The 24525-nt window shown below is 34.7% G+C and overlaps 1 protein-coding gene across 2 annotated transcripts in view; it reads right to left on the bottom strand.

Annotated features, from left to right (window-relative positions):
* The window catches only part of ITFG1 (integrin alpha FG-GAP repeat containing 1), a 252668-nt gene that overhangs the window by 117784 nt on the left and 110359 nt on the right, over positions 1 to 24525 (bottom strand). For both annotated transcript variants that reach the window (XM_081215339.1, XM_081215340.1), the window contains exons 9-10: positions 14322 to 14416; positions 11908 to 12080 (exon numbers count right to left, since the gene is read on the bottom strand). In XM_081215339.1, coding sequence (XP_081071465.1) covers positions 11908 to 12080; positions 14322 to 14416 — 268 coding nt within the window. The remainder of the gene's footprint in view (positions 1 to 11907; positions 12081 to 14321; positions 14417 to 24525) is intronic.

Raw genomic sequence — 24525 nt, 5'->3', positions numbered from 1 at the left:
ACTGGAGCCTCCAGAAGGAACGAACCCTGCCAACAGCTTGGTTTTAGCTTCATAAGACTCATACAGAAATTCTGACATCTAGAACTGTTGCAAAATAAATTTGCATTGTTCAGCCATTAAATTTGTGATAATGTGTTACAGTAGCAATAGGAAACTAATACATATTTTGGTGCAGGAAGTGGTGTAGTGCTTTAACAAATATCTAAGTATATGGAAGTGACTTTGAAGTTAGGTAACCAGTGGAGGCTGGAACAATTTTGAGAAGCATGATAGAGAAAGCCTAAACTGCTTTGAACAGACTGCTGTTTGTAGAAATATGGATGTTAAAGACTGAAGGCTCAGAAGAATGATCAAAAAAATCTATACCTTCACAGAGTATACCTAAATCATCATAAACAGATTGTTGGCGGAAAACTGGATGTTAAAAGCTCTGCTGGTGGCTTCCCTGGTGGCGCAGTGGTTGAGAGTCCGCCTGCCAATGCAGGGGACACGGGTTCGTGCCCCGGTCTGGGAAGATCTCACATGCCGCAGAGCAGCTGGGCCCGTGAGCCATGGCCGCTGAGCCTGCGCGTCCGGAGCCTGTGCTCCGCAACAGGAGAGGCCACAACAGTGAGAGGCCCGCGTACTGCAAAAAAAAAAAAAAAAAAAAAAAAAAAAAAAAAAGCTCTGCTGGTAAGGGCTCAAAAAAGGAGGAACTTATTATTGGAAACTGGTGGAAAGAGGATGCTTGTTATAAAGTGGCAGAAAGCTTATCTGACTTGTGTCCAATAATTATATTGAAAACAGAATTGTAAGTGATGAATGTAGACCTTCAACTGAAGAGATTCTGAAGAAAACTTTTGAAGGTAAAACTTGGTTTCACTGTTTATAAAAAGTGTGACAAGTAGGAAATACATTGAGGGAAGGACTGGTAATCAAAAAGAAACCAGAACTTGATGATTTGGGAAATTATCAGCCTATGCAGGTTGAAAAAAGATACAAAAATTAAGAGATTCGGTCAGGAAAACATGTTCAGGAGAAAATGTCAAGGACATGCATGGACAATATTTTGTTAATGTCTTGAAAGGATCAAAAAATCAAAGTACTCCATCACAAATCCCCCTGAAGAGATTAGGTCTGTGACTCATGTATCCCTTTAGCCATCTCAGAAGCCAAAAATGGAGATGTGTTTATCCAAGAAAGATTTGTAGAGAAGCCTCTTGTCTGATGGAGACAATTCCTCAGACACATGCAGGAGACTCACCAAGATTTTCAGAATGCTATATTAGCATAAATACTGCCAGCTTGGATGGAAAGGAACAGAGAGAGAATGAAATGAAAGAAGGCTGTTAGACTCTCAAAATTCTAGAGGCAGGAAAGAGGCTGATGAATTACTCAGTTGCAAACATATACTATCCTTTAGGAAAAAAGGATGAACCACGGGCCACTGGATGGAGCTGAGGGCCACAGAGGATTAGACTCAGGCCTTGAAACCAGAAGTGGTATGTCTGGTTGGATTCTATAATTGCTTGAGACCAGTAACACCTTTTTTCCTTTAGTTTTCTCCCTTTTTGAATGGCAATACCTATAATTATTATCCCATGCTTGTCCCACCACTGTATTCTGGAAGCAAATAACTTTTTTTCTAGTTTCACAGATACATAAACGAAGAGTAATTTTGCCCTAATATCAATTATTCTGATAGCCTTACATGTACCTAATTTAGATAATTTACACGATGAGATTATGGGGCTTTTGAGCTGATGAGACTTAAATGACATTCTGGACTTGAGCTGATGCACTAACAGATTGAGACTTTCAGGGATGTTGAGATGGACTGAGTGTATCTTGCATGCAGTATGAGGCTGAATCTTTAGGAACTCAGAGGGTCTCAGATCATGGTAAGCTTAGTGATCGCCCCACAAAGAAGACCACAATATTCCTTATAAAAGGGAGGTAGAAGAATGGTAGCAAGGGAGAAGATGTAACAATGGAAGCAGAGATCAGAAAAGAGAAAAGATTGTGATGGTTAATTTTATCTGTCAACTTCACTAGGCCATGGGGTGCCCAAACATTTGGTTAAACATTATGCTGGGCGTGTCTTTGAGGGTGTTTCTGGGTGAGACTAACATTCAAATTGGTAGAATTCCTAAAGCAGATTACCTTCCCTAATGTGTGTGGGTCTCATCCCATCAATTAAAGACATGAATAGAACAAAAAGGCTAAGTAAGAGGGAACTCTGTCATTGAGTTGGGACATGTTCGTTTTTGGCTTTGGAACTCGGACTGAAACACTGACTTTTCTTGGGTTTTGAGCCTGCTAGAATTTGGACTGGAACTTATACTATCGACTTTCCTGGTTCAGACGTGGACTGGAACTACACACTGGCTCTCCTGGGTCTTCAGCCTGCTAACTGCAGATCACAGGACTTCTTAGTCTCCATAATCATGTGAGCAAATTCCTTAAAATAATCCCAATCCCTCCTCCTCCCCTCTCTCAATTTCTATCTGTCTATCTCCTATTGGTTCTGTTTCTCTGGAGAACCCTGAATAATACAGTGATGCTACACTGTTGGCTTTGACACAATGGAGGTTGGCAGCCTTGAGAAGTCGGAAAAGGCAAGGGAAGAGATTTTTAGCTACAGCCTCCAGGAAGAATCAGCACTGCTAGTACTTTGATTTTAGCCCAGTGAAACTGATTTCAGACTTCTGACCTCCAGAATTGTGACAGAATAAATTTGTTTTTTATGAGATACTATGTCTATGGTAATACACTAATACACAGTCCACTGTCATTCTTGATACTCTACAATATTGTGCTAGTCACCACTTGAAGCTTGAATAAATAAATAAAATGTGGTATATCCATACTTGGAGGATTATTTAGTAAAACGAGGTATTTATACATGCTACCCCACAGGTAAACCGTGAAAACACTATGTTAAGTGAAAGAAATCAGTCATTAAGGACCAAAAATTATATAATTCCATTTATCTATAAAAAGATAGATCTTGCTACCACAGACCTATTATATTTTTTGTTTTGTTTTGTTTCTTTTAATTCATGTGTAACGACATTGAAAATAGTGACCCACTGTAGCATATGATCTCTCAGCTTTAGGGAGAAAAGGCTGCAAACTGAGTATCAGGAAAGACTTGGGATATTTTAAGTCACTTCCTGAAATCAACAGAAGAAAACTCTTTGCTGATACCTTTTAATTTTCCTTTTTCCTTTTCCTTTGGAAGCTGTTGTGGTACAAAATTAACAGGAATAAAATAGCCATCAGTCCTTTCTCTGACAATCTGTGTGGTCTATTAGTGGTAGGAGATCACTTAGCTGTCATAGGTCTTTTGGAACTAAAGTTGACATTCATGTTGTTGACAGTGTAGTTTAAATGTTTCTTAATAAGGTAAGCTTTGGAGGGAAGGAGAAGGAACAGTATTTCATTTAATCACACAAGAAACTTGCAGGTAGGTATATTCATCCTTATTTTACAGATTTATAGATATATAGACAGGCTAAATAACTTGCTGAAGGAAACAGAGCTACTAAGTGGCAGCACTGGCATTTGAACTGAAGACTAAAGTCCATGCTCTCTCTCTCTCTCTCTTTTTTTTTCCCTATCCTAAGCTGCACTTAGAAATAAACTTTTCTTTTAACCTCATGTGATATACAATGTAGTGGAAGAAACATGTGTTTTGCAATGCATCCTAACTCAAATACCTTTTGGGATAAATGCTGTCAAAAATTGAAAAAAATTAAGAAAGAAATAAAAAAGGCCGTCAGCTTTATGGTGGATTGAGATGCTCCCTTTGTTCTACCCTTCAACTTAAAACCAGTAAAACATCCACGATTCAACAAAGGTGCCTCTGCCCAACACACCAGGACTCCAGAGAATTCTGCACATCTGTACATCTAAAGGTGGGTGGACTAGGACACAGAGGAGGCAAGACAGGGGGACAGTGAAGGGAGGAGCTACAACCCTAGTGCCCTGGATCCCTGGCCGCAGCAGCTGAGCCCATAGCCCCAGAAAGCTCAGTAGCAGCAGGGGAGGTAGCACATATGACTCTGGCCTGGCCTGGCTACTGTGGTGCCAGCACCCAGAGGTGACTGGGCAGCAGTGGCAAAAGGTCTAGGATCCCGTCCTCCCACCTGCAGAAGTGCCCATGACTCTTGGCCCCCCCACCCCCTGCCTGCAGGGCTGGAGCCCATGAACCAGAAAACAATGGACACAGAAGGGATGCCCATGACCCTGGCTCCCTCCTACCTTTTCCCTCTCCCTGTGGTGATGGAGCTCGTGACTCAGGAGATCCCAGACAAGACAGAGGCAAAAAAACACCCACCACATATGGAATATATAAAAAATAAACAAAAGACCCAAATAAATGGTCAAACCAAACCAAACAAAAATGTAGCTACAAAGAATAGAGTAGTGGTTACCAAAGGGGAAGGAGCGAGGAGGGAGGAAGTTGACATGGGTAAAGGGGATCAAGTGCATGGTGACAAATGGAAACTAAATTTTTGGTAGTGAGTACACTGTAGTATACACAGAAACAGAAATTTAATGTTGTACACAAGAACCTTGTACAATGTTATAAACCAATGGTACCTCAATAAAAAGAATTGAAAAAGAAAACTCACTTGTGTTTTATTTCTCTTTTCATTAATATACCTGATTGCAAGTACATACATAACAGAGGTCTGAATCTAAGTTTTACCCTATTCATGGAGAGGCATTTTCAACTCTGTCAGCCTGGGAAATTGATTCCATATTCCCAGTTTCTACCACCAGTAGTTTAATTTATACAGCTGGTAAGAATTACAAAAACTGAAGTTCAAAATTTTCCATGTTACTGCTCTTCTGAAGGAACTCTGTTACTGCTACTTAGAGGTGATAAAACTTTGTGGCTATTATTCTAGGAAGGAAGGATTAAAATGAAATAAAATGGATTAAGTATATATTCCAGAATGCTTTTTCCTGTTCCAGCACCTCCCCACCAATTATAAAAGTTAACTGTATATGCTGATGATTCAAAAGTTAAAAAGCTAACTTTGCTTTATATTAGTATAATTTTATGTAAAGTCAAAGTTAGCAAGGTACTCATCAGTTATATAGACAATGCTTATTGGAATTTATCTTAGTAGCCATAGTGTATAAAGTAATGAAATTTATCAACATAGTTTGTCTGGAAAGACTAGCATACACTCTCTATATAAACTTAGAATCCTATTCTCTGCAAATTAGCAGGTAGGCTGGAGGAAAATAAAGAAATTTTCAGACCTGCAAGGTATCAGAAAGAGGCTGCAGACTCTCCCTGATAGAATTACTTGACTCTATCCGGAAAAATAATAGATGAATCAAAGAATGAATGGAAGACAGGAGTGTTCAATGGTGATCAAAGCAACTAGTAAACTTTGTAGCCAAGTGCAAATAATTGCCACAACAAAATGTGAAAATAAATTCATAAATAGATAAATCCTAGATGATATCAACATGGTGATGATATCACTGAATGAGGAGGATGGGTAGGGGAAAAAGAATTTTAACGTATGCTAAAAATCTTGTCTTGGGCTTCCCTGGTGGCACAGTGGTTGAGAGTCCACCTGCCGATGCAGGGGACACGAGTTCGTGCCCTGGTCCGGGAAGATCCCACATGCCACAGAGCGGCTGGGCCCATGAGCCGTGGCCGCTGAGCCTGTGCGTCCGTCCGGAGCCTGTGCTCCGCAACGGGAGAGGCCACAACAGTGAGGGGCCCGTGTACTGAAAAAAAAAAAAAAAAAAATCTTGTCTTAAGGATTGTTTTGTCTCTAGTAGTTCACTAAAAAAATGAAGTTTAAATATATGTACTAAACATTTAACTGTAACAACTACAACAGAAATGAAATTTATGATATACAAACCATCTTAGGAACTACAAAAGGAAGAAAAATTTGAATGATCAAACAGAAGGCAGAAAAATGAGAAAAAAATGATGAATACAAACATAAAATGGCAAGAATAAATCAAAGCATGTGTGACCACGTAATAATATTACTAATAATTAAAATAATAGTAGACACTACATAGAACTTATGCTGTGCCATGCAGTGTTGTGAGTCCTTGTCGCATTGCTGTCTTAGGGTTTGAGTCTATAATTTTATTGTTCATTCTTAAGGTTGTTGCATTGCAAATTCCTATCAAAATAAGTACCTATCAAAATGTGTGGTCTGAAGTCAAGTACATAGAAAAGAGTCTTAAAAACACTTATTAGAAACTAAGAAAATGGGAAAATTCTATTAAGTATTCAATGAAATAAAAACAAAACTAAAGAAAGCAAAAAAGAGAAGCAGTTAAATACAGAATCAGAAATAAAATATTTGTAAAAAAATCCATCTTACTGAAAACAAAAGTAATTTTTTAAACACATATAACAACAAAAACACAGACATTAATGAAATAATAAAACAGACCAGCCCTAAGGCTGATGAATTAAATACAAAAGGCAAATAACATTACAAACACCTATGGATTCAAAGGAAATGTAAAAATTACAGAAAAATGCAACATCCAATAAACTCAGAGTGCAGGAGTAATTATTAATAGATTGATTTAAAATTGATTGCTAATAGAGTAAATAATACTTAATATATATCCTTTTGGAATTAACAGAGACTGCCAGTGTTTTAACTTACCATCTACATAATTTTTTCCCTCACAACTAATTAGTGGATCCTTTTTCATTTTATTATAGGATGAAAAATTTTAATATGGGATTCGTTAGGGCAGAAGAATAGGCAACCATATTGTAGAGAAAACATAAGCTTTACAAATTCCAACTACTGAAGCTGAAGTTGGTTTGTGAGTGAAGGTTAGTCAACATAGCAGTATGAGTTCTTCCATGATGAGTCATCCAGGATAAGATTCAAACACATTTTATCATTTTTTACTCTGTCACATAATACTGGGCTAATTTAGTATTCTCCCTCATTTGAGGTATAGAAGCTACCGAATAAGACAGTACAATCAGAAATAGTTTAAAATGAAAGTAAAGCCTGATTAAGATATTCTATACTGTAAAAACTGATTTTAAAAATCACATATTGAGGGCTTCCCTGGTGGCGCAGTGGTTGAGAGTCCGCCTGCCGATGCAGGGGACACGGGTTCGTGCCCCGGTCCGGGAAGATCCCACATGCTGCGGAGCAGCTAGGCCCGTGAGCCATGGCCGCTGAGCCTGCGCGTCCGGAGCCTGTGCTCCACAATGGGAGAGGGCACAACAGTGAGAGGCCTGTGTACCGCAAAAAAAAAAAAAAAAAAAAATCACATATTGAAAGCTTCTGGAGGCTTTATAATAATTTGCTTAGGAGGAAGTAATACATTTTATTAAACCCAGAAGTGATGTGAATATGATTCTTGAATTCAGTACCCTTATTAATTTTGAAAAACAAACATTTTACAAAAACCTTACTCTACCCCTATGTATAATTCTATAAAATGCCCTAAACAAAAATCCTAAAATATTCTTCAGTCTTCAATAAGCTGTGAATGCAGATAACTTCCCTACCCAGAGTTACTACCCTTTAACTAAGGATTAGTTAATGATTTAGAGCATAAGACTTAGTGATGTAGTTTGTAATGTCAGAAACAGGCTATTCTCCCTAGTAACATTTGAACAGATGGAAATTATGTGACATAGCCTACCAAGATTTATTTTGCAAACTACCACTAAACATTCCCCAGCAGAATAGGCATGGAATGTTTTCTTTTATTGTAAATTAGGAAGTCTGTTATATTTTCCCATTCATGGAAAAGATGGTGATTAACTTCATTTAAAAAAGATTATGGTGAATTATTTGAAGTATAAAACATAAAATTAGTAAGATATTTGATCTAATTTAAAATGATATGAAACCCTTTGTTACAGTTCATAATAAAAATGAAAAACAACAGCAGCTTGAAATGTACAAGTGGATACAGGCATCTGTACTATCAATCTCCTAGCCCACTAAAGCAGAACAGCTGAAACATAATGTAACCCTTCCTTGGTGACTCAGGGTATCAGTGTAAACATAAATTATTTTATAAAGCTGAGGGTGAAGATGAAAATGCAAATTATACTGAATGGGTATTAGCTAATAGCTGCAGAAGTCCCCAGTAATTCTTTTTTGACAAAGTTCCAGATCCCGACTTGCTTCTGGTCATCTTCCATCGTTTCATATTGGTAGCCTGAATGTATACCACCAACACATCCAAATTATACCTCTGGTTTCCAAATTACTAACATAAGAGGCCACGTGCTTGCATATAATCAATCTCCTCTGACAGCAAGACTCAGAAAACTTATGGACTTTATTCATTTGTCCTTAGCTTGCTCCTTCTTTCTCCTGTCAGAGAGACTTTTACTATCTGCCCAAATCATCATTTCTAACCTCTGTTAAAAATGTGTTATTTTTGGTTATATACTACTTCCTTCTAAATTTTTTTCTTACAGGGAAAGAAAAAGGATTCAGATTCTGTGAACTTAGAGTGCTGACTGAAACTGTGTGATCCTGGACAAGTAGTCTGACTTATCTGAGACTGTTTCCATATTTACAAAGTAAAGATAATACCACCCCATAGAAATTACTGTGAAGCAATATGCATGATAATCACTTTATAAACTAAAGCCCTTTGCTTCCTGGCATTAACTGACAAGGAATATATTGCATTTGGCCATTTATTGATTTACTTGCCATTTAACAGATTTTGGGAGCTCTCACAGCTGAAACTCAGAATCTGCTCCTTTGCTGCTAAAACCCTTTGTTTAAAAAAATTTTTTTTCTTTTAGTACTTTTAGATTTGGATTCTCTATAAATCCCTGCTGGAAGCTGAGGTTTTGCTTACAATTTCATCCACTTTCAATTTATTAATAACAATACAACTTTTCTTAAATATATTAACATTCTGATTAATATGCAATAGAACAAAGACTAAAAGTCACTCTCATATCTTCAGTTAAATGCTTAAAATAAGGAATAAATATGCACTGTATGTACTTGACAAAATGATAAGTAAATCATTAACACAACTTCTAGGCTACAGTACCAGTGTTAAACAAACATGCATTTATTCTGAGCAAATTACAATCTATGTTAGTTTTGAATTTTAAAAAATCATAAAATATGGTTTAGAATATTAATTTAAATATGGTTTATCAAATTTTCCTATAGAAACCTAAAAGTCACTCTAAATTAGTATTGAATTTTACCTATGACATTAATATTTCTAGGGGAATATTTAGAGGAATGTTTTTTCTAACATATGCATAAAATAAAATTTCTAATATACCACATATTGGGCAAAAATAAAATTAAACTTTTCATTTTTGTGTACTAGTTTTTCTAGTAACTCTGGCTAATTAAGAAATAATAGTGATTAGAAATCCATAAGGACAAGAGTTTAATTAGATAAATGGTTCTCAAATATTCTTTGTTATAATTTATCCTCCAGTTCCTTTTAAAAAAGTTTTTCAGTTCTATACTAAAGACTTAGGACATAAAATATCGTTTCAGTGTTATTTTACACATGAAATTAAAAAATTCTAAAAACAGAATTATTATTAGCTTAAGAGCACACTATTGGAATAATGTCATTCTAAGTTTGCCTTTCTTCTTTCAAAAAAATGAAAATTCAGACAATTAAGACAACATGATTACACACAGAAGATGACAGTAAACATAGGGCAACTGAGTAGTAATGGGACAGCCAAGGGAAAAAAACATGGCTTTCAGTCAGTGGTGGCACAGATGTAAAATAGCTGACCTCAGACAATGTTATTTTGTTTAGAGTCACTCGCTGCCTCTATAAATGTCATTAATAGAGATCTTTTTCATGTAACATGATTTTAAAGGTTAACTTTCAACAATTAAACCTTTAGCATAAAATACAAAACAAACAGAAAGCCAAACAGCAACTCTCCTCTGAAAACAAAAAAACACAAGTTAACAAGCCACGGTTTCAGAACTTCTTTTCATGAAACACACACTATGGATTTTATTCTTAACTGCGTAGTTAATCTCTACCTGATTTTCAAAACCTGAAGAAAAAAAGGAGACAGAATTCTCCAGGTAGCAAGCCTTGAAATTATAAACTGCAACTCTGTACTACTTCTTAGCAATACAGCAGTCTTGAAATCAGTTAAAAATTATAAAATGCTTTTCAACAAAAGTGAACAGTAGAAAAGGATTATAATGTACACGATGTCTTATTTTCCTTCTTCTATGTTTCAAAGAAAATATTATGCTGAATTCTCCGAGACAGACATCTCTCAAGTATAGGGCTATTTCTCATCTAGTGATTTAATGAACACTGCAATGCACTGAAATCTATCCTTCAATTCTCATCTATCCCAAAAGAACAAAAAAGAAACCCTGGGTTTAAACAGTTGCTTTTATTAAAGCATCAAGAGTCTATGACTGTCTTTTACCTTATGTTTCCTATAGAGCCATAGTGTTTGTTCACTGCTGAATTAGCTGTTGATATCACCGTTATTACTGAATGGTAAAGGTAAGTTAAATATTTGATGGTTTGAAGAAGAATATGTTGATAAAGAACTTTTATGACAAAATCATAAATTGTTTGTATGTTTTTCTAAGAATAAGTAATCACACTTAAATGAATTTAAGATGTAATTTCGGATTCTTTTGAATAGGGTAAATGTTTAAATTAAAGCAATTTTTATATTTCTTTGTTTTTACGTGACACTTTAAAAGGAATAAAAATCACATTCAACTCAGAGTTTCTTTTGGTTACACAAGATCTGCTTCATACACATAAGTTATGAGTGTAGATACTATTCTGCATTACGGATCATGAGGCTCATATCCCTAGAAAATTTTGTAAACACAACTCAGAGTGATTATAATTTCAAATCAAGGTCCTTAGAAAAGTTTAAGTACAGACATTTTATAATTTCTATAAATATTTAGGGACAGTCACTAATAATGTATGGTTTTCTAAAAATCACATTTCTAGATAACAGTGTTTGATGTTAAAATCAACAGTAGTCTGATTTTTTTTCCAGGAAAGTTATATTGCATCATGAGCCTGGTAGTAAATGTGGAGCTGAATCATCACTAATTCCAGAGCCAACAAATGAATTAATGCTCAGAAGAAAAATTATGGATAGATACAATGTAGGAGGCAAGAAAGAATAAGGGGCAAGAAATACAACTAATTGTAATATGAAGAATATAATAAAGCATTAAAATTTGGGAAGAGTCATATTTATGGAATCTGTCAAGATCAGGGTAATTGTGAATTTAACTATATTGGTTTAGCTACTGGTACCTCTACCTAAGGAAAAAAAAGTAGCAACAACATTCAAAATCATTGATAATGCAATAAATATCCTCAAAAATTTTGTATTTACAAATATTATCAATTGTCATGTCGAAATTCTCAACACCATTACAAAACAAGCAATAGTAAGGCAACATTCACTGATAGTAAAGTCAGCATGTGCTAAGTATCTTGCTAATTGCCTCATTTTTTATTTTTACCTCATGTAATTTCCACTACAACTCCATGACAGAGGTGCAGTTACTACTCTCAGTTTACAGATGGGGAGTTGGGGTAATCTGCTCAAGGTCACACAGGTGCTAAGTGGCTGGACTGAGAGCAAAGCCTAGGCTCAACTCTTAACCTCCATGGTCTTCAGACTCAAAATGTAACTGAGTCATTTACTTACAGAAATTTTGACCTTTTAAAGTTCAACTTTTGTTGAATGAAAAATAAGCCTTTTATTGTTCTATACAACAGAAAAAGAACAGGTATTCTAAGCAGTTGGGAGAAGTTCAGAGCTCACAGTGTTCCTTATTTAAGGAACTGTACCATATTTAGGTGTTATTCAGCTACAAAGTATCACAGTGAAAATATTTCACAACTATTTCTCATTTGACTTAATTTCCATACCTTCCAGACGTATTCTTCAGTATGGCAAGAGCATCTGGATAACCATCCATGTTGTAGTCTCCAATATGAAGGGTAATTGGAATTGGTATTTCAGTTGGTCGTTGTTCATGCACAAATGGCACAAAGCCCCACAGTGTGCCCTTATTGCTAAAATCCTGTAGGACAGGAACCCACTGTGGATTAAGAGAAAAAAAAATCAGATTTTATAGTTATTTTAGAAAAAAATTCACCATTTGTAAAACAAATGATCCACGAAAAGTCCTCAAGGTAAGCATCACCTTATTTAAGTTCTTTATCACTACAAAATGGTAGGGTACTATAATTTACTTTGATAAACAGGTAACTTACACTCTGGAAAAAAACCGTCTCCCTTAAAATTTATCACTAGTCATCTTTCCTTGAACTAGCTCATAGAGCCTTAGAAGGTTTTTCACAGAACCACAAAATCTTAGGATTGAACTGATGTTGATAATCATATACTTGAATTGCCATTTTAAAATGTGTTGAGTGGAAATACAACCTCAAATGAATATTTAAAAAATTATAATATCATGTAATAACTGATGTCCTTTTGGAGGACCAGCTCAGGAAGAATTAGAACATGACAGTCTCCCTTGTTCTCTTGCTTTGCGTCCTATACATGATGATGACTTTAGTCATCATTCTCAGAGCCAAGCAGCTCTGAGGCTTACCAAACAATACTAGCCCTGACAAGCTCCGCCTGCCCCAGAGAATGAGCTCTGTCACCCAAAGAGCTGGAAGCTACATTTTAAATAAATTCTTTATCTCTATATTGATTAAAATGAGGAGAACACAGAGAATAGGATCATTTCAAAATGAGCTTCTGGAAATCCCTTTTTCTTGTGAATGCCCCAATCTTTACTTTTAATAACCTAATGCAAACTAAAAATCTGAAGAGTGGAAATCATCACATTAAAATTATAGATGTGCCCATAATTAGCTAAGAGCACAGATACTGGCACATAACCTGGAGATGTCCAAACAGAAGCAGGCGCAGCTGGCTTGAAATGACAGGAGGCCAAACATGCCTACAGATGTTTTTTTTCCTTATAAGCAGGTGACTCATATATATAGCTCTAAGCCAGACTACATAAAAAGTGGCCTCTTGAAAAAGGTTTAGGACATAGGATATCCCAAACATTTTCTATGTTATCCAAAGAAAGCATAGTTTGCCAAGGAAAAAGAAAAAAAAGTGGCTTAACTACAAAGACAAATTTACAGAAAACGAGCTGTTTTAAAAAACTGGTCTGCATCTTTAATAAATTTTTCAATCTTTCTTAAAGCAAAAGAGTATTATATAGCATCAAAATGTTTTAATGTTTCATGTGACTTTGAAAAAAATTGCTGGTCTTGTTTTGGAAGAGGATGAGATATTTCACAAAATGCCAAGTTTTCACAAGTTTCTGAAGAGGTTGATAGTTTATTAATGAGGATAAAGTATTTCTGTTAAGGTAAATGTATTAAGGTCTAAGAAGTAAAAGATTTTTCATTAATGTGATGTTCTTAACAGTCGAAAAAGAACTGTGACATTTATCTGCCCAGAGAGAGCTGACTGTGTAATTTGAAAATATTCTTACAGTAGTCTGTCACTTGAAGGCAGGCTAATAATTACTAGGTTTACTTACAGCTATGAACCAACGATGAAGTGTTACTTGACCTAATACTTTCAGTGATTCAAAACTTTAAAAAAGTTCAAGGTAATAAAGGTTATGGGTGTAAGAGTTAAATGCTTTTAGAATGCTGACTGGAGGAAGATTTGTTTTCTTTAGTGTCTTAGTATAAGAAGTGATACTTCCTACCCATAAGGGCTAAAAAAATCAAAATGTAATTCTATCATTTATTACCCCCAAACAGAAAATATAACTCATTAATTCTACTACTATATTACTGGTTTCCATTCAGGTGCTGTCAATATGGAAAAAATCTCAATGTCATAACCTATCATTCCCACATTAATCCTCTGCTATGATTAACAGATTCTAAATTATTTACCTACAAGCTACAGGTATAAAGTTGGCACGAGAGAATGAAACAGATTTAGATATCACAAATAAAAACAAGATTAGCCTTGAAAATAGGTATGATGTTCTTCTACATAACCCTTAATTATAGCTATAGTGTGTCTTACCATATTCCCAGCATATAAAAGGCTAACAGATCATTTAATTACAGGACCAAAAGTGGGTTTTCTTAACCAGAAATGATTATGCCACTACTTTTTTCTCTCAATAAACCAATAAAAGTAGATTTAAATGCATTTCATTAAGTTAAAATAAGGAAGTAAATTTATTTTTGGTTTTTCTCTTTTCTTATTCTTCAGATACTTTTTCTAACCTCTGAAATTTTTTTCCAAGAACATAACTCTATTTACATTAAGAAACAAGTAGATATACCTGCTTTGTTCTGGATCTTGCTAAATAAATGGTACTTTTCTGGCAGTTTTTATCTTCACAGCCTGGTAATAAGTGATCCATGTTTCCATCTCCATCTGCCAAAAGAAACAGCCACAAAATAGTGTTCTTGTATGGCAGATTACATTTCCTATTTGTTTAAACTCTACATCAATCTAGATAAACTGAGGAATCTGATGCATGGCTTTGGAGTGAATGTGATTCAATTAAAACAATTATTCTGGCCCTTACTGTCTATTACCTGGAGCATGTTTTGTTTTAAATTGCTCACTCTTCTGTGGTTAAATATTTATCCAATGGTGGAAAAACTCCTTGTTTCAGGCTTTGATGTTAAAATCATCAATAAAAAAATGTAGCTTTTGACCTATTTACATAATTATCATCACTGCCACAGGAGAAAAATAAGCATGCAATAGTAACCCATTATTATGTGGTTTATTTTATTTATTTATTTATTTATTTTTATTTTTTGTGGTATGTGGTTTATTTTAAATGTCTTTACAGATAATTTATCTTTACACATACTTTTAAGTCTCTTTTATACAGCATAAACGTCAATTCAAGAGTTATAAAGCTTTCAGCAACTTAGATTCTAAAAAGCACCAACACATTTTTATCAATAAAGAGGCAAATGAAGGGAATACAGATGTCATTTCCAACTGACTGGTTTTTAAACAGCTGCACAATGTTCTGCAAAGACTTCTAGAGATGAGGTTACTGATGAACTTGGAGTCATTTCCTCTAGTGCTCCTTCCTATCTACTGTCCCCTACCTGATGAAGTTTACAGATTTTGATGTCCTAGAGCTAAATCTCTATGGGGACATTCACACAATGGAGTAGTCATGAAGCTTTTAAATTTAGGGCCTAATTTTGTGTTGCTTTAATCACTGATTTATTTGCAATGGCTTAATGTATCATTTAATGTGTGCCTGAGGTAGTACCTTCACTTGGAAGGATATATAAAGTTTAACAGTAAAAAAAGTCCTTCCTTGCATAGGTTTAAATATTAAGAGAGATATATAACTATAACAAGCCTATCAAGTCTCCAATAATGTATGCACAAGGAAAAAAAAAATTTCAGGCTGTGTGGGATGAAAATCTAGCCAATGGGAGGTGACCTCAGCATGGAAAAGTAAAAGGCACAGCACAGTGAAAAATGAATTTCTTTCATTTAATTTCATAGTTTAATTACTTATGATCCTCATGGTTAATATTCTTTGTGATGACGAATGCTTAGTTAGAGGAGTATAACATTAAATAAAATAGTTGAATTAATAATGGAGAGTACAGAGAATACATGTAATATGACAATATATACATTTGGACTACTGTAAAAAGTTGAGAGAGAGAGAAACAGGCAACTCTAGGCAGGAATACTTGGAAAGGAGAAGGCTTTCCAAGGGCATAAACATATATCATAGTTTAAAAAAAAAAAAAAAAGGAGCTAGCCAAGTAAGAATTAAATGCAAAATGTGATTTATAAACAGACTCTAGTAATATCATAGACTTCATTAAAAGCCAAACCATTTTACTGCAGTTAATGTGGGACTAATCAGAAGAGCAATTACTAAGTCTCTGCCCTTCATTTTTACCCCAATGGCAAAATACTCAGATTAGATTTTGATTGATACTTTTCTTTTCTCCTAGTTTATCTTTCTTCTGAGTAGTTTCCTATTTCCCACAATTATTTTGTCCATGACTTGGCTGATATTTAATGCTGGCAAATAACCTTCTGTTAAACATATAACTAACTCACGTCACAACATCATAATCATGCCTTTTAGTAGGAATTATCAGTAATATTTTATAGATATGGTCACAGAAATCTAGAAGTCTATCAGAGAATGTGCTCCTTGTGCTGACTCTAAGGGCTATTTTTTTGAAGTTTAGGGTAAGTGACAGAAAAGCTTTCTGAGAGCCCAACTTCACGCGCAAAGGAAATATTCTCTCTTAAAGGCAACAAACTTTTAAATCTTACATGTTTCACTTTTCTGCATGTTTTTTACAAAAACTTTTTATTTGTAAATAAACTTAAAATTGCAATAATAAACATAGTAAAAGAATTCCTGTAAACGCTTTAACCAGATTGACCTATTAACATTTTACCCCATTTATTTGATCTGTGAAATCAGTTTTTTTCTGAACCATAATTATATACATTATAGCCCTTTACCCCTAAATACTTGTGTGTATTTCCTAGGAATAGAGATATTCTCTTAACCACAGTACAACTATCAATTCACACAGATACTTTTATCTATTGTACTATATCTATATTCTAATTTTGTCCATTGACGTAATAATGTCATTTGTAGCATTTTTGCCCCTCCAACATAGGATCCAGTCTAGGAGTAGGAATTACATTTAGTCGTTATTTTTAGTCTTCTTTAATCTAGAATATTTTTTTTAAAAAAAAATTTATAGGTTTTTTTCTTTTAAATAAATAAATAAATTTATTTATTTATTTTTCTTTATTTTTGGCTGCATTGGGTCTTCGTTGCTGTGCGCCGGCTTTCTCTAGTTGCAGTGATTGGGGCTACTCTTAGTAGCGGTGCACGGGCTTCTCATTGCGGTGGCTTCTCTTGTTGTGGAGCATGGGCTCTAGGCGCACGGGCTTCAGTAGTTGTGGCACGCAGGCTCAGTAGTTGTGGCTTGCAGGCCCAGTAGTTGTGGCTTATGGGCTCTAGAGAGCAGGATCAGCAGTTGTGGCGCACAGGCTTAGTTGCTCTGTGGCATGTGGGATCTTCCCGGACCAGGGCTCGAACCGGTGGTCCCCTGCATTGTCAGGTGGAATCTTAACCACCGTGCCACCAGGGAAGTCCCTAGAATATTTTCATAGCCTTTGTCTTTTACAATCTGCGTATCTTTTTTTTTTTTAACCTCAGACTACAGGAATCTTTTACTTTTCCAATAAGTTATTACACCTAGGGAAGGAAGTAGTTTCAGAAAAATCAGTTTCACATGAGTCAGAGGCACAAGGCTAGGAACTAGTAATAAGCAAATTCTCTGAAAAACAATGTGACTAAGAGAAATGTCACACTGACAGAGGTACCAGTCTGTGAACTTGGCACACATTCCTTAAAGAAGTCCCAGGAATTATTAACTTCGGACTGCCTTCTCCTCAGGACTTCAGCACATATATCTCGAGTTTTTTTAAAGGCTAAAATTCCTTCTCAAAGGCTCAACAGAAACTGTAACAGAGGAATGGCATTTTGATTAACTCATTTCATATAATTCAGTATAAAATTTGGCCTTTTGAATGGCAGACCAGTAGAGACTAAAGTACACACTAAACACATGTTAATTTCCATCTGATGTTAACCTTAGCCAAATTTCAAAAGAAATCCTCTTCTAAAACAGATAATTTTAATGAGATAGATTTAATGAGTCAAACTGATTTTCTGAAAAATTTTAATTTTAAAATCAAGAGAACACTAAAATAAAGTTGTCTTCATAAAAATGGATTATAATGAATTTTGGTATAATAATTTTGTTTTTAATTAAGCAGAGGACAAAGAAGAAGATATACATGAGAAAGGGTCACATTTATATTATGTTTCCTCTTAACTATTCATAACATTTTCAGTCTCATGAAATTAAATGACCTGTGGTATTGTTTAAGCAAATTACAGCTCATTGTTCTGGCCCCAGATTACCCATCAACTTTGTAAACCACAATTTCTCTAATGCAGTGATTCTCAAAGTGTGGTTCCCAGTCCCACAGCCTCAGCATCACCTGGGAACTTGTTAGAAATGTTGATTCTTATGCCTCTGTCCAGATCTAATGAATCAGAACCTCTAAGGGTAGGGCACAGCAATGTATATTTTCATAAGCACTCTGGTTGAAGCCCTCTGGTTGAAACGCTGGTCTTCCACTGACACCAGGGGGTGCTACACGTACCCTATTTCTGTCTTAATCATGCTCCTCCATTAACGACAAACTTCTTTTGCTAATCAAATTCCACTATTCATTTAGGACTCAGTATGTATCTTGCTCCAGCCTCTTGAGACTGAATCCAAGTCACCTTTTGCAAATTTTTGTACCTCTTGGGCAGGTCAACTCATTATGGCAGCAAAACAAGTACTACTACATAAAATAATTGTTTTTGGTGAACGTCTTGCCACTCCATGAAAGTGTATGGAGATTTTAATGTAATGGTAAGAGGTAGGACTAAGATCAGTTAGATTTAGATTTTTAACCTGGCTTAACTCCTAATAAGTAATTAGACATGTACTTTTGGGGAAAAAAGTACTGAAAAATATTTTTAAAATATTAGGATTTGGGGAACAAGTACTTCTGTATTTTTTAGGACTGCTCAAGAAGTATTCAGGTTTTCAGAAATGTTGTTTTCCTACTCTTGTCCCCAGCTCCCCTCCACAGTGGCAACCACCATAGCAGTTTTTCTTGTGTATCCTTCACCACATAGTCTATGCATATACATATACTATATACAATTTTGTACAACTGTAGTTTACACAACACACTTTTTGGTACCTTCAACTTTTGATTTAATATATCTTTGAGAGCATTCCACAGTGATAAATTTATATCTGTCTCATACATAGTATACAGTATTACATTTTATGGGTATATCTCAATATAGCCAATTCTCTATTGATGTACAAACACTGAGTTGTTTCCAATCTTCTGGTAATCAAAACAATCCAACAATGAATAACTTTGCACATATAATATCTCATATTTGAGAGATTATAGTATAAATTCCTAAAATGGAAATTACTGATTCAATGATTATATGTAATTAAAATTTTTATTTTAATCTACATACAGGAGCAGTTTTCAAACTAGTCTCAAGAATCCTTTATACTCTTAAAGACTGAGGACCCCAATAAGCTTTGTTTATGTGGGTAATATCTATGGGTATTTCTATGGGTATTAACTTGAAATTAAAACTAAGAAATATTTATATATTTAAGTGAAAATACAAACCATAAATATATCACATATAAACATAACTAATATTTCATGAAAAATAACTGTTTTCCAAAACAAAGACATTTTGTGAGAAGAATGGGATTATCTGGCCTAGCAGAGAAAAACTGGATTTTCATACTGCTTTTGTATTCAATCTGTTGTTTTGGTTGACAAATATGAAAATATGTAGTTGGAGGAAGTATTTTAACAGCCTTTTCAGATAACTCTAATATTCTTCCATGCTACGATCAAAACTCAACAAGTGACAATTTCTTAAAAATTTCTTGCAATGAAGAATCTAAACCTGTTTCAATGAACATTTCTTACTCTGTTAATTAAAATCCAGTAGTCCATCTTGCACTTTGAATGGGTGTTTAAGCAATGCATAATTTTGTAAAATCACGCATCAAACATTTAGAAGACAGTGTTTCATTGAGTTATGTAGATTTTGCAAATGCTGAAACATTTCATTACACAATATAAAAAATTCAGATTAATTAATATCACCACCAATCTCATCAAAAAAGTCTTTAGGTACTGAAAAGCTGTCAGCTCATGGTAGCAGATAAAAAGTTTTCCCAAATTCCAATTTTTGCTTGAAAGATCAAATTTTATCATTGGCACCTTCCCATCAGTTTTTTCTTGAAGTCTCAAGCTCACGTTGTTCATTGTAGAGAAAATGGCTACCAAATCCCCAAGTCTGAAAAACCATAGTTTGTCTGTCAGTTGCTCTTCAAGCAAAAAATGGTGAAAATGGTATTACATTAAAAAAAAAAAAGGAGTTAGTTCAGTTTGCAACTCAATCACACCAGTGTTTTTCATTAAGACAACCACCATACTCTGTGCAGAAGTGTTTTATGCATACGTCTTGTTTCCTCACAGAGTATTAAAAAGGTGTGTAGTCAAGGGTTGGGATCTAATAAAATTAATATTTTTTGCTTCATCAATAAACACTCTTAAGAGAAACTATTTTTCTTATTTTCTTTTTCTTTCTCTTTCTTCTTTATTTTAATACTGTGAGTATACAGTGGTGAAGAATACAATGAATGGTAATAAAGTTTGGTGCCACTGTTTTGATTTGTGCCAAATGGCAGAAGCTTTACACATCACTGCTTTCATATCATCAGTCAACAGGGTGAAAAAGGCAAATAATATCTCAGTGTTCTTATGAAGGTAATTTTGATCTTGTGGACCCCCTGAAAGAGTTGCAGGAAAACCTCTCCCCACCCCTTGGGATCCATACTTTGGACCACACTTTGAAAACCTTTGCCAGAAAGGTTTGCACCAATAAGCAAATTATCAAATATTTTGATTTTTGCCACTCTGATCAATGAAAATGGTATTTCATTGTGGTTTTAGTTTTCTTACTAATTATGGTGTTTGTCTTTTTAAAATTGAAGCATGGTGGATTTACAATATTATATTAATTTCAGGTGTACAACAGTGATTGAGTATTTTTATAGATTTTACTCCATTTAAAGTTATTGCCAAAAAAAGGCTCTATTTTCCTGTGCTGTACAATATATCTTTGTTGATTAATTATTTTACACATAGTAGTTTTGTGTCTCTTAATTCCATATCCCTATCATGCCTTGCCTCAAGAACAACAAAGCCCAAAGTAATCAAAAGGAAAATAAAACATCAATGAAATCAACAGCTGGTTTTTTGAAAGGATATTGTTTATCCTTTAAATTAAAAATCTTTTAGCCAAGCTCATCAAGGAGAAAAGAGAGAGGACCCAAATAAACAAAATAAGAAATGAAAGAGGAGAAATAACAACTGATAACACAGAGATACAAGAATCATAAGAGAACAGTATGAACAGTTACATGCCAACAAATTGGACAACCTAGAAGAAATGAACAAACTTCTAGAAACATACAACCTTCCAAAACTAAACCAGGAAAAAATATATAATCTGAACAAATCAATCACTAGTACTGAAATATAATTTGTAATTAAAAAGAACTCCCAGCAAACAAAAGTCCAGGACTGGATGGCTTCATGGGAATTCTACAAAACATATAAGGAAGAGCTAATACGTATCCTTCTCAAACTATTCCAAAAAACTGAAGAGAGGGGAACACTCCCAAATTCATTCCATGAGGCCACCATTACCACGATACCAAAACCAAAGACACTACAAAAAAATTATAGGCCAGTATCTCTGATGAATATAGATGTAAAAATCCTCAACAAAAATAAGCAAATAAAACTCAACAATATATAAAAAGAATCACATACCATGATCAAGTGGGACTCATTCCAGGTATGCAAAGATAGTTCATTTTTGCAAATCAATCAATGTGATACACCACATTAAGGAAAGGAAGGATAAAAATCCCATGATCATCTCAACAGATACAGAAAAAAGCATTTGACAGAATTCCATATCCATTCATGATAAAAACTCTTATCAAAGTTGGCATAAAGGGAACATATCTCAACATAATAAAGGTCATTTATGACAAGTACAAAGCTAACATCATACTCAACGTGAAAAGCTGAAAGCTTTCTAAAATCAGGAACAAGACAACGATGCCCACTCTTGCCACTTCTATTTAACATAGTAATGTAAGACCCAGCCACAGCAATCGGATAAGTAAAAGAAATAAAAGGCATCCAAATTGGAAGTGAATAAGTAAAACTGTCACTATTTGCAGGAGACATGATACTATGTATAGAAACCCCTAAAGCCTCCACCAAAGAACTATTAGAATTAAGAAATGAATTCAGTAAAGTTGAAGAATATAGGATTAATATACAGAAATCAGTTGCTTTTCTATACACTAATAATGAGCTATCAGAAAGAGAAGTTAAGGAAACAATCCCATTTACAATCATGTCAAAAAGAATAAAACACCTAGGAATAACTTAACCAAGAAGGTGAGAGACCTATACTCTTAAAACTATAAAACACTGATGAAGGAATCTGAAAATGATGCAAAGAAATGGAAAGATCTCTCATGCACTTGGAGTAGAAGAATTAATATTAAGATGTCCATACTACCCAAAGCAATCTACAGAGTTAACACAATCCCTATCAAAATACCCATGACATTTTTCACAGAGCTAGAACAAATAATCCTAAAATTCATATGGAACCACAAAAGACCCTGAAATACCATAGCAATCTTGAGAAAAAAGAAGAAAGGTGGAGGCATCATGCTCTCTGACTTCAGACTATACTATAAAGCTACAGTAATCAAAATAGCATGATAGTGCACAATAAAAAGACACACAGATCAATGGAACAGAATAGAGAACCCAGAAATAAACCCACCTATCTATGGTCAATTAATCTATGACAAAGGATGTAAGAATATACAATGGGAAAAAAAAAGTCTCTCCAGTAAGTGGTAATGGGAAAACTGGACAGCTACATTTAAAAGAACAAGATTAGAATATTTCCTCACACCATTTATAAAAACAAACTCAAAATGGATTAAAGACCTAAATGTAAGACCTGATACCAAAAAACTCCTGGAAGAGAACATGGGAAGAACACTGTTTGTCTTTTTTTTTGTCCTGCTGCTAATTTGTAGGAATCCTTTTAACATTAAGAAAATTATTATTTTGTCTGTGATTTACTAACACTCTCCTTTACAGCTTCTAGGTATTGCTAACAACTTAGTAAGGCTTTTCCAATTCACAGTACTTTGGGACATTACTTTTACTTTGAAGTCTTAGATTCACCTGGAATTTATTTTAGCATATGATATGAGTTATGACTTTTTAACAGATGGATATATTCAGTTGTCTCACACCACTTACTGAATGATCCATCATTTTCAGAAAAGAAACTCAATTTCTCTTATGTTATTTATCTTTATCTGTAAAATGATCAATAGGAACATAATTTGGCCACAGAAAGGGGTCACTGTGAGAATGAAATGTGGGGGAAATAACCTGGGGAAAATGACACAGCAGTAAACAATCATAAAGGAGTATATTATCCCTATGTACTCCTTCTATCACTTGTGGTATGCTGTGTGTACTTAGGACAGTGGTATACTCTGTGTAGGTAGGTGGGCAAGAGAGTAAAAAAGCGTAACTCCCAGAAGAATAGAGGGCTTTTTCTTCAGAGTGCTCACTTCCAGGACTCACTGTAACGCTTCCAGCAGGAAACACTGAAACATTTGATCATGAAAAATGAAAGCAATAATTTAGGATTTGACGAATGTTACTCCACAGATGGGGGAAAAAACTGTTAAGTAGATGGCTAAATATTTTGATCTATAACCTGGAACTCTGAGTTCAATAATAAAAATAAATCAGTGATTTCTGAATTATAGAGTAGAACACATCATGACAGCTCAAATGGGGAATAAGTCAAAATGACTCCTTCCACCATCTGGAAAATTTACTCATGGATGGCTATAGCATACACAAGATATAAATATTACAAGTCACACAACTAATTAATGGCAGAAGGTTCTAAACAGAATTCAAGGCTTTCTTTAACTTTTAAAATGTGAGACCCAATGCTGAAAGATTTCTATACAGAGTTTCTAAAACTGCATTTCTTGCCAAAATGGACCCAGAATATAGGTAGAAGTAACAGCTTTTCCATTACATTTGTCAAGAGACATGTGAGACACATGACAGAAAATGTATTCATATATTCTATATTTTTGTTATTCATTAATACAAACTGGAAATACACATACTAAAAAAAAAATTTCCTGTTCACTTCCACTATAATACAGTAAGTCCCCTACACGAACCTTCAAGTTGTGAACTTTCAAAGATGCGAACATGCATTCTATCAACGTCAGGCATGAGTGAAATTGCAGCTTGCCGTCTGTCTCCTTTTGCTGAGGATCCTTCAGCTCTACCATCTCCCACCTCCTCTCCCTCCTCTAGTCAGTAACTCTTCTTGCTTGTTCACTCAATGCCAGCCCCTGTATGCCAGCTGTTGTACTGTACTACTGTACTTTTCAAGGTACTGTACTGTAAGATTAAACATGTTTATTTTTTGTTTTTATATAATTATTGGTGTGAAAAGTATTATAAACCTATTATAGTACAGTAGTATATAGCCGATTGTGTTAGATGGGTACCTAGGCTAACTTTGTTGGACTTACGAACATATTAGACTTATGAATAATGCCTTCTTGGAATGGAACTCGTTCGTATGTAGGGGACTTACTGTATATGAAGTATATCACTTAATGTTTTTCAGAAGAACACATCCTTAATGTAAGAGACATTATTGGCAGAGAAATACATTGAATATGATACAAAAA

The sequence above is a fragment of the Mesoplodon bidens genome, assembly GCF_964165515.1.
Source record: "Mesoplodon bidens genome assembly, chromosome: 18".
Classification (NCBI taxonomy): domain Eukaryota; kingdom Metazoa; phylum Chordata; class Mammalia; order Artiodactyla; family Ziphiidae; genus Mesoplodon; species Mesoplodon bidens.
Note: the sequence above shows the minus strand (reverse complement) of the source record. Positions and strands in the feature narration are given on the sequence as shown.